At 46.2% G+C, this 17,229-nt stretch overlaps 1 protein-coding gene across 21 annotated transcripts in view; it reads left to right on the top strand.

Annotated features, from left to right (window-relative positions):
• The window catches only part of NINL (ninein like), a 133,758-nt gene that overhangs the window by 48,123 nt on the left and 68,406 nt on the right, over nt 1-17,229 (top strand). For 4 of the 21 annotated variants that reach the window (XM_073007581.1, XM_073007591.1, XM_073007580.1 and 1 more), the window contains one exon: nt 328-549. The exons of 4 other annotated variants lie outside the window; for them this stretch is intronic. In XM_073007581.1, the coding sequence (XP_072863682.1) occupies nt 513-549 (37 nt within the window). In that variant the 5' untranslated portion in view covers nt 328-512. Of the gene's footprint in view, nt 1-327; nt 550-5,957; nt 6,042-17,229 lie in introns of those variants that run through there. 13 more of the 21 variants (XR_012089744.1, XR_012089745.1, XM_073007633.1 and 10 more) reach the window with 9 other exon arrangements.

Below are 17,229 nucleotides of genomic sequence, written 5' to 3'. Positions count from 1 at the left end.
TAAGAGTCCAGCTTCATGTGGCCTTGTAGTGAGCTCCAGAACTGGGAAGTTTGAGTGCTCCAACTTGGTTCTTCTTTTTCAAGATTGTTTTGGCTATTAGGGGTCACTCAATATTTTATATAAATTCAAGGATGGGCTTTTTCATTTCTCCAAAATGTGACTTCGGGATTTTGTTGGGGATTGCATTGAATTTGTTTGAAAGTATTTTATTCCTTTTGATGCTATTATGAATGGAGTTGTTTTCCTAATTTCCTTTTCAGGTTGTTCATTGCTGGTATATAGAATTGCAACTGATTTTTTGTTTGTTTGTTTGTTTTTGAAACACAGTCTCACTCTGTTGCTGTGGCTGGAGTGCAGTGGCGTAGTCTTCGCTCACTGCAGTCTCTGCCTCCTGGGCTCAATTGATCCACCTGTTACTGGTGGAGGGTGTTGACTCCAAGTTGTCCAGCTTCTTGGCATTTTGAACAAAGAATTGGACAAAACACCCAGCAAAGCAAAGAAAGAATGAAGCCATGAAAGAGCCAAAGCAAGGATTTATTGAAAACGAAGGTACACTCCACGGTGTGGGGCGGGAGCGGGCTGAGCAGCGCCTCAAGGGCCTGCCTACAGAATATTCTGTCCAAAATTCTCCAACTAGAGGTTTGCCATTGGCCACTTCATGCTCACCTCATGGAAATGAAGTAGTGGCCTGCAGTTGGTTGCTTTCAGCATCAATCAGAGGCTGAAATGGAGTTACAAATGTTACACTCTTGTGCAACATCTGATTGGTTGCATTTTGCAGCCAATCAGAGGCTAAGGTAAAGTTACGAAGTTGCAAAAGAGGACTCCACCCGCAATCAGTATGATTGGTTGGGGACAGCCAATTTCCCATCTACCACGCAGAAAAGGTTGGGGGTTTGCAAAGGGAGTAGCCTCTGGTCCTTTTGTTACTTAGGCGTCGAAAGTTAGGGTTTTCCTTTCAATTTAGTTGGGCATGAAACAGCCATAGGTTCCCTCCCCCAGACCCTATTCTCCTGCCTCACTCCTACCTCAGTCTCCTGAGTAGCTGGGACTAGGGGCACAGAGCACCACGCCCCCACGCCTGGCTAAGTTTTGTATATTTTGTAGAAATGGGGTTTCGCCATGTTGCCCAGGCTAGTCTGGGTCTCCAGAGCACAAGCTGTCTGTGTGCCTTAGCCTCCCGAAGTGCTGGGATTACAGGCATGGGCCACCACACCCGGCTGCAACTGATTTTTAAGTGCTCATTTTGTATCCTGCAATTTTGCTGAATTCACTTATTGTTTCTAACAGGCAGTTGGGTATTTGGGAGGGGGGGTGTGTGTGTCTGTGTAATCTATAGGATTTTCTACAGCCATATTTCTTTTTCTTTCTTTCTTTCTTTCTTTCTTTCTTTTTTTTTTTTTTTTTTTGAAGACAGAGTCTTGCTCTGTTGCCCAGGCTGGAGTGCAATGGCGTGATCTTGGCTCACTGCAGCCTCCACCTCCCAGGTTCAAGCAGTTCTCCTCTCCTCTCCTCTCTGCCTTGGCCTCCCAAGTAACTGGGATTACAGGCAAGTAGTGCCTGCCACTACCCCTGGCTAACTTTTGTATTTTTAGTAGAGGGGGGGTTTCACCATGTTGACCAGGTTGGTCTTGAACTCCTGACCTCAAGTGATCTGCCTGCCTCAGCCTCCAAAAGTGCTGGGATTACAGGCTTGAGCCACCATGCCTGGGCAATTTTTTTTTTTTTTTTTTTTTTTTTTTTTTTAGTGAAAGCAAGTTTATTAGAGAAGTGAAGAAACAAAAGAATGGCTATTCCATAGAGCAGCTCCGAGGGCTGCTGGTTGGCTGCTTTCAGAATTCTCTATTTACCTTTAGGGTTTGACCATATGGCTATAGTGAGTCTCAGTGTGGGTCTCTTTAAGACTATTCTTCTTGGGTTTCTTACCTTTTGGATCAAAATATGCATGTCTTTCATCAGATTTGAGAAGTTTTGGGCCATTTTTTCTGTGAATGTTTTTTTCTGCCCCATTCTAGTCTCCTCTGATGTGTATGATTGTTCACTTGACCTTTAGACTGTGTTCATTTTTCTTCATTCTTTTTCTTCATTCTTCAAATTGTATAATCTTTCTTGTGTGCAGTGACTGAAGTTTTTGTTCTTCACAGTCAGCCAGTGACCTGACAAAGTTTCTTCCTTCCCAAAAGGTACTCCCATCCCTTTGTATCTTCTGATAGATGCTTTTGAGGGAAGCTTCTGTAGACCAGGAAGGCTGAATGCAAGGCAAGGTCTGCTTCATTCCCTAAAGGAACCACTAGACCAACCAAAACCCTGAACCCACGCTTTGGAGGACAGGGTCCCCACTGCCCACTCTGGCACCAGCCAGATATCCCAGGAGTGCAGGCTGCTGTCCTCCAGCTCTAGGGCAGCAGGAACAGGGTTGGTAGCAGGCCCGTAAGGATCTGAAATGATTCCAGAGTTTTGAAATAGTTGATTGAAGTTGCTCAGTAGTTTCTGTGGGAGCGTCTGACCCCCTAGAGCTTCCCGCTCCCCTGTTGTGCACAATGTCACTCCTCCCAGTGTTTTTGATCATACACAGATGATTCTGGTCTTATTACAGCTATTATAGTGGTAGCTGCAAATGTACTCTTCTTGTTCTCTCATTTCTTCTATTTCTGTTATTGGCTATTTCCAGTAAAAAAGAGGAACTGTTGCTTTCTTTACAGTAGATTTATGTTAGAAGTTGATATTGATGCTGAGAATAAAGTTTCCTATTTTTGTAATGATATATATAGAGAGAGCTCATTTTATATACATAGAAGTGTTTGTGGATAATCTCATGTCTATAACTAATTGTATGGGTATTTTGTAATTATATGGATACACATATAAATTTGCTATAGTCCTAGCATGAATATAAGTATGTATGGATATAAAAGTCTTTACATATATTGACATACAGTAGGAACTTACAGGATTAGCTGTATATGATTATTTATCTTGGAAGCTATAAATGCCCACCCAGCTTGTAGATGGTTAGAGATATGTGTACAGTCCCAGACACAGTTGCCTGTTTAATGGGGCATGGTAACATTTATTCAGTACTTGCCATCTATTAGACACAGGTCTCAGTACCTAACATGTTAGCATGCTTAGCATTAGCTCTTTTAATGCTCATAATGTCCTTATCGGGTTGTTCAGATCAGGAAACTGAGGTTCAGGGAGGTGAAGTAACGTGTCCAAGGCCACAGAGCTAGAAAGTGGCAGAACCCACATTAAAACCAGAGACTTTGACAGCACAGTCTGGCATTGATAGGTACTGAGATGTCTTTTTTTAGGAGACCGTAGAAAGATAGGTGTTCTAGGACAGTTTTAACATTTGGTATCTTTATAGTTTTTAGTCTGAAAATCTACTTTGTAGGGAAAGTAAGTATTATACTGATTAACACTTAAATGAGGTATAAGCTTATTTTTATATTTTTGGGACTGGAACAATAAAAAAGCTTCTTAAACCTTATTTGATTAAAAAAAAAAAAAAAAAAAGGATAGCCTTTCAAACTTGATTGTCGAGATATTTCAGGCCTGTGCCTGCAAAATGAATAAATAGCAAAAATTTTGAAAAATTAGCAAAAACCATGAAAACAGTTAAAGCAGAAGTTAATCCTAATAGCGCAGAACTGCCGGAGTGTGAAACTTGATTCCCGCTGGCAAGGCCGTTTGAAGTGGCACTGAGGTCCGCTCAGCTGGAAGGTAGGCACCGGCTTCAGTGTTTTATTGGGGTTATAACATCTTTCCAGATAAAAAAGGAGCACCCTCAAACGGCTGCCTCAGCCCTGTTCTTTCTGGGTGAGCAGGATTTACAGAGAGCCGTGTTGGGAATGGCTTCTTGTTATGGACACTCTGGGTCCCTAGGTAATCGGCACACCTAGGCTGCCTGCGAGTGGTCATGAATCCCTTCTCTTCCCTTAATGCCCAGTGGATTCTGGGGGTCATAGCTTAAATTCCCTCGTCACTGTGCATAAATTAACTAAATTAAATGCAAACCAACACCTTGCTCCTCCGGCCTCCAGAGGGCTGCACGGTCCTGCAGAGCGATGGCCACATTGTCTATCTTTGGGGCAGTGTCCAGTTTGTTGGAGGACGGGCTTTTCGCCTCTGGATGAAAACAGGATTTTCTTTCACTTGCTGGCAAAGTTTATGTTTGTATCTTAAATTAAGCTTTATAGCATTAGGATTATTGAGAGCCTACTCATTCCAGTTTCCAAAAATGGAACTAAGAGAAACTGTGTTGCTTTTTATCAATTTTGTAGTCAGCTGCTGAATGCTGGCCAGGTTTTCCAGTGATTTTGATGTGCAAACATTTTATGCACATGTGGAATACTGAGTATTAATAATTCAGTTTGCATGAAGAAGAAACTGAAGAGGCCTCGGAACTGCTCAGGTAAACAGTGTGTGTTATTATAGTGAGCTGCTTGTTGTGAGACTGCACCGAGGTGCCTGCACAGGCTTGGGAGCCCCCAGGAACCCGCAGGGGTGTGCAGTGGCAGTGCTGAATGAATGTCTTGGTCCTGAGAGTTCAGGGAAAGCTCCCTGTTTCTTTCCTCCTCCGCGTGGTCTGTGGAAGGATGATAGAGAAGGGGTGTCCTTGCCTCTGCCCTCACGCAGAAGCTTTGGGAAGTCTAAACAGAGGGCTGTGGGTGGGCAGCTCACGCGCTGTGGCCTCCCTGGGGAGAATTAGGGCGGCTGTCTTTCTCCCGTCAGTGTTCTGTCATTTGCGTTGGTTGTATTTCCAAGTAGGGAGGGAGGGGAAGGCTGATTTGCAGCAGGGCACCCCTGGAAATAGGGTTTGAGCAGCATGAGGCTCGGATTCTGGGCACCTGTACATACGTGGGATGGTAGTTCTGGTGTCCCTGGTGGCAGTATTACAGTGTGTAGTAAGTAAGCAGCAGTCTCTGTATGGAGCCACCTGGCCCTTTCAGTCATCGCCTCCTTAGTAGCAGGTTTTTAGTCCACCCTGTAGACCATGAGGCCGCAAGTGGCAGGAGCTGGGACTTGCCCAGAGCTGAGCTGCCTGCCTTGGCCACGCAGGGGCCCTGCGGCCTCACAGCGAGGTGTGGGCCAGGTTGCTGGTTCTCCGTGGCTATGGAGTCAGCATTGCCAATCTCTGTTTATCCAGGGTTGTCTTTGCATGGGTCAGGAAGATCCCACTGCTATGAACCCTGTCATGTGACCTTGGCCTCTCTCCGTTGACCCTGGCAGCAGGAGCATGGCTGTTTGTTGACTCCTTACCCCTGCTGTCCCAGCTGATTCCATGAGTGTGCACACAGCTGTGCTGTAGGGAAATCGGACACTGGATTCTGGGCATCAGCACTGCTAGGGCTAGCTGACCCCAGTCCTGCCCATGTTAGTGTACGTTTTGGTAACATTTATCAAGTGCCTGCCGGTCACTAAGGGCAACACTCATGTCATTTGATCAAACACTACAGGTCAGTGGGCAGGGCCTCTCCAGCAGCAGCTGACAGCCCAAGAGCCCTGGCTGGCAAGTGTCTTCTGCTGCCACCCTGAAGCCCAGCTCTGTTCTCCCTAACCCTGTGTTCCCCAGCCCTGTGCTCCCAGGTTCTGTGCTTCCCCACCCCTGTGCTCTCCAGTTCTGTGCTCTCCCCAGTTCTGTGCTACCCACCCCTATGCTCCCCAGTTCTGTGCTCCCCAGCCCTACCCATCACTGTGACCTTGGGCCCAGGCCGTGTCCGTGCCTGGAAGCAGAGGCCATGCCATGGTTGGCCAGCCACACATGGCAGCCTAGGACCACGTCTGCCCTGGCTGTGCCCCTGAGGGCTGCCCACCATCTACATCAGGTCCAGGGCGTCAAAGGATTCCTTACCCAGAGGAAGCTGGGGTGAGCTGAGAGAACTCTGGAAAGCAAATGTGGGTGTAATTTGTGTTGTGGGGGAAGAAAGAAAATATATCACACAGTATTTTTACAGGACCTGGCAGACTCCTCCCTTCCATGGTGGTCCACTGTCCAGGAGCGAGGCCTTTTCATAGGACCACAGGCCACAGCAGAGGTAGGGGAGCCCACCCCTCTCAGCCCCTGCTTTCCGAGGAAGAAGCTGGACAGAAACAGAGCTCCCCTCACCTGGCAACCACAGGAGTCCCCTCTCAGGACAGGGCCAGAGGTGCACAGTCCACGCCCATGCCTCCCTGCCCTTCATTCGGTGACTGGATGTTCATCTTCCAGTGGCATTGCGGGGTTGGGATGGGCCAGGGGCGGCCACCAACATCTCATGCCAAGGTGTCTTTCACCCAGATAAGCCAAGCTCCAACCCCAGGGGAGGCTCCAGCCTGGGCAGGGCACCATGTTAGTCCCGTGAATGCTGCTGGGGCGGGTAGAGGCTGGGTCCCTGAGAAAGGGGGAGGGAGAGAGACCAAGCGGCAAGCATGCGAGTGTAGATGTGCAATTAACGTGATGTGCATTTCAACTCTTGTCAGGAGCCCCGTTAATGGTGGCCTGTGGTGCCACCGTGGGCCTGAAGGAGACAGTGTCCTGAGGTAGCTGCGCCCCACACAATGGGACGGTGAAGGCACAAAGCTCGTTTCTGGGTTCCTCCTCCCCAGAACCACCCTCCACCGGCAGCAGCCCAGGGCCGTCCCTCCAGGGGGCCTCCCAGTGGCGGGCCTCTGTCCCCTGCAGAGGGTGGTGCTACCTGACAGCCACGCTGCTGTGCATGTGCGGTGCTGCATCTGTGAAGTTCAGTGTTTACTCCGGTATTCTGTACTCTGTTTTACTTTTGTGTGTGGGGAGGACTGGCTCCATAATGAACTTCACGCCTCCCCAGGAGCACTGCTGTGTTGTATGTGCAGAGCCAGCAGGTGCGCGGCTCTTTGACGTCAGTTTTTGTTTTGTCAAATAACATACTCACATGGCTTAAAAATGAAAACATTCAGGCCAGGTGTGGTGACTCACACCTGTAATCCCAGCCCTCTGGGAGGCCAAGGTAGAAGAATCACTTGAGCCCAGGAGTTTGAGACCAGCCCGGGTAACATAGGGAGGCCCCATCTGTACAGAAAAATTTAAAAGTAGCCGGGCAGGGTGGTACGCACCTGTAGTCCCAGCTACTTGGGGGCTGAGGTGAGAGGATCGCTTGAGCCCAGGAGGTTGAGGCTGCAGTGAGCTGTGATCAACACCACCGCACCGCAGCCGACTCCGGGGAGACTCTGTTTCAAAAACAAAGAAAGGCAGAAAGTTTAAAAAAGTGTATGTTGACATCAGCTACCCTGCTCTGTTGCCTTCATCTCTCCATGTGTCTCCTTAGAGGCAACCACGTTTCAGTTTTAGACATTTCTCCTGATACTCATGTCCATACCCTAACTATACTGTTTTATGGCATACAGAGTATGGACATGGTAATTGAAGCTCATTCTGCTGTTATTTCTTATACTCTTTAGGCTCCCCAGTGGCCACTGTGCATTTTTGCTGTTGTCACTGCATAACATTGTCCACTGCAGAACCAACAGGTTGGCCGTGATTATACTTCTACTCTTTTGCTGGGTTTGGCTTTATAGAGGCTGATGTTGTCTGGGATTTTACTGGCTTATCATTTTGGTTTTTTTTTTTTTTTTTTTTTTTTTGGAGACAGTCTCACTCTATTGCCCAGCCTGGACCATGCAGTGGCATGATCTCAGCTTACTGCAACCTCCGCCCCCTAGGCTCAAGCGATTCTCTTGCCTCAGCCTCCTGAGTAGCTGGGATTTCAGGCGCCCGCCACCATGCCTAGCTAATTTTTGTATTTTTTTGTATTTTTGTAGAGACAGGATTTCACCATATTGGCCAGGGTGGTCTCAAACTCCTGACCTCAAGTGATCCACCTGCCTGGGCCTCCCAAAGTGCTGTGTTTATAGGCGTGAGCCACTGCACCCGGCCCTGGCTCGCTTTTTAATGAACTTATTCTTATTTTTTCCAAATGCTCCATCGGCCCTGTCAAAAGCCTATCCCTATTTTTCCCAAATGCTCAGTGGGCAGTACACAGCAGTCTGTTTGGGGTCGGTCACCTCCCATCCCTGGCCTGGCTGAGCTCCTACACCAAAGCCTCCCATCTTGGATGGAGCCCAGATCGTGAGCCTTTGTCTTCAGCTTTCTTGGTTCACCCCTTGTTTTGCTGAAGTGTGTGCTCAGCGTGGATTTTATAGCCTCTTGGGTAGATGGAAAGTCATCTACTACCCTGAGCACGTGGAAGGCCCTGGGTTGGCTCTGAACTTTCAGCCTTGCTGCTGCAGGCATGGTGCTGTTCTGATCCCTGCTGCTGTGATGTGGGGCTGCTCCTTCTCTCTGGACATCTGTCGGGCTCACTCGCTAGTTTGCTCTGAGGTTCCCGAGGGTGTGCTTGGCGCGGGTGCTTTTCATTTGTTTTCTCAAGCGGAATGACTTTTCCATCTGTGTGCTTGGAAAAGTGTTGTATTATTCTAATCACTTCCCCTTTGCTTTCCCTTGGCTCCCTTTTCTGGGCTTTTCGAGGATGTGTAGAGCTTCGGGATTGATTATTTTGCGGGAGAGGGAGGCAAGGAGAAAATCCAGATAGAAGTGCTACAGGAGAACAGAGTTGAGCAGTTTCAGAAAGCAGGCCACCATATTTTGAACATTTTTCTTTCTTTCTTTTTAAAAAATATATTTTACTTTAATGGTGGTAAAAAACACAACATGAAGTTTACCCTCTTAACCGTTGTTAAGTGTACAGTTCTGTAATGTTAACTAGATTCGCTTAGGTTTGTAACAGATCTCTAGAACTTCTCCCTCACCCCAGTTTATAAAGGTATAACTGACAAATAAAAATGGCATGTATTTATGGTGTACAAAATGATGTTTTGATACATGTATACATTATAAAATTGTTAAATCTAGCTAATTAACATATCTGTCCTCTCTCATACTTAATACTTTTTGTGGTGACATTTAAGATCTACTCTCGTAGCAATTTTCGAGTATAAAATATGTTATTATTAACTATAGTCACCACGTTGTACAGTAGATCGCCAGAACTTATTCATGTCTTACCCGAAACTTTGCACCCCTACCCAACACCTGCACGTCCCCGACACCAGCCCCTGGTCACTCCTGTTCACTCTTAGCTTCTCTGCAGCCAGCTGCTCTAGAGTCCACATCTGAGTAAGGTCTGTGGTGTTTGTCTCTCTGTGCCAGCCTTATTTCACTTAGCATTAATGTCCTCTAGGCGCATCCATGTTGTTGCCAATGACAAGATTTTCCTCCTTTTTGAGGTGTAATAATATTCTATTGTACACAGAAGTACAGTGAGTCTTTTGTATCTATGGGTTCCACATCTGTGGATTTAACTAACCATGAATAAAAAATGTAGTAAGGCCTGTGATGGTTGCCTCTATACTGAACATGTAGAAGCTTTTTGTTTTCTTGTCATTGTTCCCTAAATAATATGGTATAATAACTACTTACACAGCATTTACCTTGTCTTAAGTATTATATGTAATCTAGAGGCGATTTAAAGTATACAGGAGGATATGCGTAGGTTATAGGCAAATACTATGTAATTTTAGAGAGGGACTTGAGCATCTATGATTTTGGTTTCCACGAGGGGTCCTGGAACCACCCCCTATGGATATTGAGGGATGACTGTATGTATGGTCACACACCACGTAACAATGTTTCAGTCAGCAGTGGACTGTATATACAGTGGTGGTCTCATAAGATTATAATACTGTAGTTCTGTACCTTTTCTGTGTTTAGATATGTTTAGATTACCATTGTGTTACAATTGCCTCCAGTATTCAGTAAACGAACCTGCTTGTAGCCTAGGTTTGTGGTAGGCCATGCCTACCACACTCTGTGATGTTTGCACAACAACGAAATCACCTAACAACACGTTTTCAGAACTTATCACCATTGTTAAGTGATACATGACTGTATCTCTTTGAGATGCTGTTTTGAATTCTTTTGGTTATTGTCACAGTTGAGCGGCAACTATCTGGGGCTGGCAGCGCAGGGGTAAGAATAATTTACCAAGAAAGGCAGAGAGAAAATAGAAAAATACCATACAGGTAGGTAAGGTATTTTTACCTACCTGTAAGAAGGGCGGAAAGAAAGTAGAAAAATACGTTGCAAGGGGGCAACAGGCACAGCAGGAAGAGAGGAGCTGACTGCAAAGAGACAAAGCTTTGTTGGGGATTTTATAGAATAGTGTTTATGCTGCATGCTGAAGAGGGCTTTGTGCAGTACTGACAAGGCCAAGGTTGCAGTGAGCTAACGTGCAGGTGTCTGGTGAGAAGCTGGGCACAGGAGGACTGTGTATCCTGGGCCAGGAAGAAGGACAGACTTAGAGCTTACCTACTTTTCTTTTGGCTTCCCCTGCTCCCACCAGCCTGGCCCTGCAGTGCTTTCAAGTTTTCAAGTTTGGTGTAGTTCCCTTTGTGTATCTTTGCTTTTGTTGCCTGTGCTCTTACTGACATATCTAAGAAATCACTGCCAAATCCAACATCATGAAGCTTTCTGTTTATAAAACTATTACACTATTTTAGTTAAAACTATAAAAAGTTTTTTTTTTTTGAGACGGAGTCTCGCTCTTTCGCCCAGGCTAGAGTACAGTGGCCGGATCTCAGCTCACTGCAAGCTCCGCCTCCCGGCTTTACGCCATTCTCCTGCCCCAGCCTCCCGAGTAGCTGGGAGCTACAGGCGCCCACCACCTCACCCGGCTAATTTTTTGTATTTTTTTGGTAGAGACGGGGTTTCACTGTGTTAGCCGGGATGGTCTCGATCTCCTGACCTCGTGATCCGCTCGTCTCGGCCTCCCAAAGTGCTGGGATTACAGGCTTGAGCCACCGCGCCCGGCTTAAAAAGTTTTATAGTTTTTGGTCTTACATTTAGGTCTTTGATCCATTTTTGGTAAATTATACAAAAGGTAATTTTTGTATGTGGTAGAAGGGAAGGGTTAAACTGAGTTCTTTTGCTTGTGGATATCTGTAGTTTTCCCTACCGCATTTATTGGAGAGACAGTATTTTTACCGTTTTGTGGTCTTGACACCCTTGTTGAAGATCATTTGATGGTATGCATAGGGGTTGATTTCTGGGGTCTGTTTTCTTTTCCATGGGTCTATGTCTGCTTGTGCTGGGACCACACTGATTTGACTAATGTATGGAATTGATTTTTAATTTCCCTTTTTTTCTCTCTCATTTTTTATCTTTATTGTTTAGATACACTTGATAGGAGCTTTCCTTGTCTTCTGATCCTGCGGTCGACGTCTGTTTTGCCACTGTAACATGTCAGTGTCCAGGAAACCTCCCTTGGTATCGGATCGTTCTTTTTGCCCAGCAGTCTTGTTTCCTGGCTGAAGTGGCTTTCCTCTCTCCTTCTGTGGGTAGTGCAGTTTCTCTGAGTGCACTTGTGTGTGTGTTGGGCTCAGCCCCTTCATTATTCTCCTCTCCCACATCCTCCTTGCATCACCGGCTCCAGACTCCAGGGAGTGGAGTGTGTGTGAATGCTGGAATTCTGAGCCCCACCTTTAGGCTGCTCCACTGCTTCTGAGACACTCCACAGTTCCGCGGGGTTCATGGCTTGTCTGCTGTCTTGTCGCCTGGGCTGTGTTCTGGGGCTCTTGGATCCCAGGGCAGCCTCTTGAAGTGGCCAGCCTCTTTGCAGCGGGGTTCCTATGTGGCTGAGCCAGGCCGCTTTCCAGGTGAATGCAGTCTTCTGTGGAGCCTTGGGGTTTTTCTAAGCTTTCCTGGCCAGGGTTTCCAACTGCCTCATTTGCTAAAGTTGGTCATAGGGTATTTCAGAGACTACAGAAAGACGCTTCGGCCCTCTTCCTGGGGTGAGGGGAGGACAAGTTCTATTGGGTGTATGCAAATAGAGACAGTACCTCCTCGTTTCCTTTATTTTGAAAATGTGGCTGGATGTTATCTAGGATGGGGATTAGGCCATGTGCTGGTGAATTGTCACAGAAAGGTCTTCGACTGGCTTGTAGACCTGCTGTGTCTGACTCGCCTGCCCACACCTGACTCACCAGTAGGTGAAGCATCTGCTCTCTGGGCAGAGTCTGAGATGCAGGAGTGAGGGAGAGGAGAGGAGAGGGGCAGCTCTGAATGCTCAGTAACTCATGGGCTTGAGAAGGCTCGGTGCAGCCTTGAGAAGGGGCAGGGGCTGCCTGTACTTCCCTGCTCACGTGGGGATGGTGGGGCAGAGCTGCAGGTCCCCTTGGGGGCTGGCTGGTCAGATGGGTGGGCTTGCCCTACTGCCTGTGCCATGAGCCCGCGAAGACAGGGCCAGAGGGGACCGCTCTTTCCCACGCGCCGGCCCTGCTGGCCAGCCCTCCTGTGGATGCCTGACTCATAGTCATAAGGGAATTGAAGCTCCTTTCCTCTTCTGGAAATCCCAACCCAGCCTCAGAAACGTGAATCTGGGGCTCTGGGAGGAAGGGAAGCGTTGTGGCTGGGGCCTCCTGAGAGCCCCACACATGGAAGGGACCGGCGGGCCCAGCTGCTGTAGGTGGCGGGGAAGGAGCTCATTCTCCAGCCTTGCTGCCCCTGCAGTCCCAGCCGTGGCAGGGTCTTTTCTTTTTTGTGCCTCTCTTAGTTCCACAGAGGGTTTGCAGTGCCATGGGCCAGGCCTGGCCGCACATAGAGCTGTCCTTCTAGGGGCAGCCAGGGCTCTGCAGGCCCCAATTTGAGACTTTCCCCATCTTGTTTAGAAAGGGAAAGATGCCCATGAGAAAGAACTTTGAGTCCCCATTTTGTGCCTTCTCCTGTGTAGTACAAATAGCCGTGGTATAGGGAGAGCTGAGAGCCAAGGCCAGGCACCCCCGGCTGGCTTAGGTGCAGGACTTGCCCACAGCCAGGAGATGAAGAGATCCCTTTTTTACCCTCTGACGCTGGGAAAACAGCCCAGCCGCATGTTTCCTCCAAGCCTCGCTGTTTGGGACGCACTCCTGGACCTTCCCAAAGGCATGGCTTGTGGGGCACGGTCAGGAGGAAACAGTGGTTGGTTCACGCCTTTCAGAGCTCACGAAGAGGAAGGTGCAGGAGTGTTTGATGCAGGAGGTTTTGTCTTCTTCCCTGCCCCTCAGATTACATATGCCCATACAAGCAGGAGGTGATGTAAGAGGAAACCCTGGATTTACCCGTCTCTCTCTGAGAATACTTAGTTAGATACATCGTGTTACAGCCCTGCACACAAGAGCGCATTGCATTTTTTTAAATGGGGGAGACAGGGAACGCTCTCTCAGTGCAAGTTTCAAAAGAAGTTGGAAAATAATGTATTCAGTGTTATACTTATTATACATAAGTATGTATATACATGTGTGTCTGTATGTTATGTACGTGCATGCGCCTCACCACCCATCTCTTCTAGTCTTAGAAATGATCTCAAAGCCTGCGTTCCAAGCAGTGATTCTTCTGGGAAGCAGGGAGGGTAGAGGGACAGGCTTATTTTGTTTTCTTTATTTTATATACTTTAAATGGTTGAATTGGTTACAACTAAACATAAAATAGAAAAAAAGTGGAGGAATTTTCAAAACAGATTTTTTTGTGATTCCTGGAGACACAGGAAAGGGCTGGAAATTGGGCCCTGGTGGGCTGGGTGAACCCTGGAGGCATCCAGCTCACCTTCGCCTGGGGTCCTTCCACCAGCCACTCTGCCCTCTCTCCCCGTTCTCTGCCTTTCACATTCTGGATTTTACCACTTGTCTTTCTTTTTCATTTCTTTCTTTTTCTTTTTTTTTTTTTGAGACAAGGTCTGGCTCTGTTGCTGAGGCTGGAGTGCAGTGGCACTATCACAGCTCACTGCAGCCTCAACTTCCTGGCCTCTAGGTGATCCTCCTACCTAAGTCTCCCAAGTAGCTGGGACTACAGGCATGCACCACCACGCCCGGCTAGTTCTATTTTTTGTAGAGACGGGGTCTCACCATATTGCCCAGGCTTAGTTTGCTTTCCGATTTATCGTTGATGGTTTTCTGTCCATTTTCTTTGTTGCCATCTCAAAACAGTCTGAAAGAGGAGGCAGATGTTCACAGTTCACTCCTCTTCGCCCTGTCTGGACTTCTGTGTACTCCTGTCTGAGAAGGGTTGAGTAATTTGGTTAGCAAATAGGGCAGGCCCTTGCAGATGCTGAGCAGGTTATCGTTTTCACCTGCACGTCCTCTGAGACTATGAACCGGTTTGTTCATTCTCAGTGTAGATACTGGCTGTTTTTACAGCTTATCAACAGGTGTTTAATTAAAAGGTCAGCTGTGTTCACTTTCTACAGTCAATTTAATGTCACCGTGAAGATTCTAATTAATTTTTTTTTTTAAGAGACAGGATCTTGCTCTGTCACCCAGACTAGAGTGCAGTGGTGTGATCACGGCTCACTGCGGCCTTGAATCCTGGGCTCAAGTTATCCTCCTGCCTCAGCCTCCTGAGAAGCTGAGACTACAGGCTCACACCACCGTACCTGGCCAACGTTAATTTTTATATCGTTGATTATATTATTTTCCTGAGTAAGATGAGGAGCATGCACATTTTACACTGGGGAGCTGATCTGCACAGATTTCAACTCCTCATACATTCTTCTTCTGACTCCGACCTCCCTACTCCATGTGGATGATGGCAAGTAAATGCCACCCACCACATTAAAGTGACATCTATATAGAACTGGCATTTACTGTGCTGTGCCTTACTGGAAAGGGATGTTGCTTCATTGTTTCATGTTTACGAATTACTTGTTTATGAATGAGCTTGATTGACTTTTCATCTTGTTGTTTCCTTTTATTTTCAGTTTTTTAGAATTGTTCCTTAGTTCTTGTGCCTACCTTATAGGCTGAACCGTATGAAATTGCCATTTTTGTGGGTCAGAATGATGGCCTAATATTGGTGGTTTTATGTGGTTTATCTGAATATCTTTAGGGCCTTAATGTTTTTTATGTTTTAGTAACACTTTCTAGTTACTAAAGTGTTCTACTTGTTCTAAAATTTTTGAGAGATATAAAAATATACAACATAGGAAATATAAATGTGTAATACCATTAAAGCATTTCTTATTTTTATTTATTTATTTATTTTGAGATGGCGTCTCGCTCTGTTGCCCAGGCTGGAGTGCAGTGGTGCAATCTTGGCTCGCTGCGAGCTCCGCCTCCTGGGTTCACACCATTCTCCTGCCTCAGCCTCCTGAGTAGCTGGGACTACAGGCGCCTGCCACCATGCCCAGCTAAATTGTTTTTGTATTTTTAGTAGAAACGGAGTTTCACCATGTTGGCCAGGATGGTCTCGATCTCCTGACCTCGTGATCCACCTGCCTCAGCCTCCCAAAGTGCTGGGATTACAGACGTGAGCTACCGCGCCCAGGCCAATGAAAGCATTTCTTACCATTTTGGTGTGTTTGTTTCTTTTTTCCCCTTTTTTAAAATATATTTTCCTCCAGAAAGTTGCAGAAACTTCTTGGTAGAATTGTTATAAGGCATAAATGGATTATTATATGTAAAGTGACCAGTAAGTGTATTAGTTATTATTATTATTATAAAGTTTTTATTCTTCTACACTGCCCATGCTATTAAATATTTTTCAGAAATGTAATTTTCGGCTAGGTGCAGTGGCTACACTTTGTAATCCCAGCACTTTGGGAGGCCACAGCAAGGGATCACTTCAGTCCAGGAGTTTGAGACCAGCCTGGGTAACATAGTGAGACTCCCATCTTGGTAAAAAAAATTTTAAATAAATTAGCTGGGCACGGTGGTATGCATCCATAGTCCCAGCTACTTGAGAGGCTGAGGCAAAAGGATCTCTTGGGCCCAGGAGTTCAAGGTTACAGTGAGCTATGATTGTGCCACTGCACTCCAGGCTTGGGTGACAGAGTGAGACCCTGTCTCTAAACAATCAAAAATAAATAAATGTGAATTTCAAGACTGTTTAATATTCTGTCATATAAATACATAATAATTTGACAAACTATTCTTCTGTTGGATATTTTAGGTTATTTTCTTTCCTGTTCTTATATAAATAATATTCTGATGAACTCACATTTTTGTCTGTAGCTCTATTTTCTTAAATATAAGGAATTTCATGTAAGTGAGACACTAGGACAGTTAATATTTTAAGTATTCTTCATATACAGACAAAGTACCCCCCAGAAATGTTTGCCAATTCCTTCCACCAGCAGTGGGTGAGATCCCTGCTTACAATAGGCATCCAGGATTTTTAGTCTTGATAATTTGACAGTTACACATAGCATATCTTGGTTTTAATTTGAGCATTTTTAGATGGTTATTAATTATATATATTTCTTCTGTGATTTATTAACATCCTCTGTATATTTTTATTGGAGTTTCCTTTTTTTTTCCTTATTGTAAGCACTTTTATTTAGTACAATTTAGTAAAATTTTTACTGCCTTTTTACTACAAGAAAGAAAACCTTGTAAGGAAAAAAACTACATTTGTACATGTATACAGAAAAATTAATCTGGGCTGCATGTGGTGGCTCACACCTGTAATCCCAGCACTTTGGGAGGCCAAGGCAGGTGATCACTTGAGGTCAAGAGTTCAAGACCAACCTGTCCAACATGGTGAAACCTCGTCTTTGGTAAAAATACAAAAATTAGCCAGGAGTGGTGGCATGCACCTGTAGTCACAGCTACTTGTGAGGCTGTGGCAGGAGAATCACTTCAACCCAGGAGGCAGAGGTTGCAGTGAGCTGAGATTGCACCACTGCACTCCAGCCTGGGCAATAGAGCAAGACCCTGTCTCCCCCCTCCCCACAAAAAAATTAGATTGTATGGTGGTCAAAATATTAATAGTAGTGTTTTTGTATGGTAGTGGAATTTTTGATGGTTTTAGTTTTCTTTATACTACATACCTCTACTTTCTAATTATTCTATAATAGTTTCCTTTTTGAGATGGGGTTTCGCTCTGCTGCCCAGGCTGGAGAACAGTGGCACTGTCACAGTCCACTGCACCTTTGAACTCCTGGGTTCAAGCAGTCCTCCCGCCTTTGTCTACCAAAGTGTTGGGATTATAAGTGTGAGTCACCATACCTGGCCTAATGGATATTTTTCATACAATAAAGGAATTCTAGTTCTTGTGACTGATGACTGAAGGACTATTTATCCTCACTCCCTGTTAACCTGCTCTGGCCTCTCCTGCAAGGGTGGAGCTCAGTCCTCCCACCGTGCTTGGCCCTGCAAGGGTCCCTGATGCCTTCCCCACATGCCAGCTCCTGCCCCTGCCTGTACCACGTAGCTTGAACTCACCGGCAGTGTGGGAATGAG

Source organism: Chlorocebus sabaeus, chromosome 2 (assembly GCF_047675955.1).
Source record: "Chlorocebus sabaeus isolate Y175 chromosome 2, mChlSab1.0.hap1, whole genome shotgun sequence".
Taxonomy (NCBI): Eukaryota; Metazoa; Chordata; class Mammalia; order Primates; family Cercopithecidae; genus Chlorocebus; species Chlorocebus sabaeus.
Note: the sequence above shows the minus strand (reverse complement) of the source record. Positions and strands in the feature narration are given on the sequence as shown.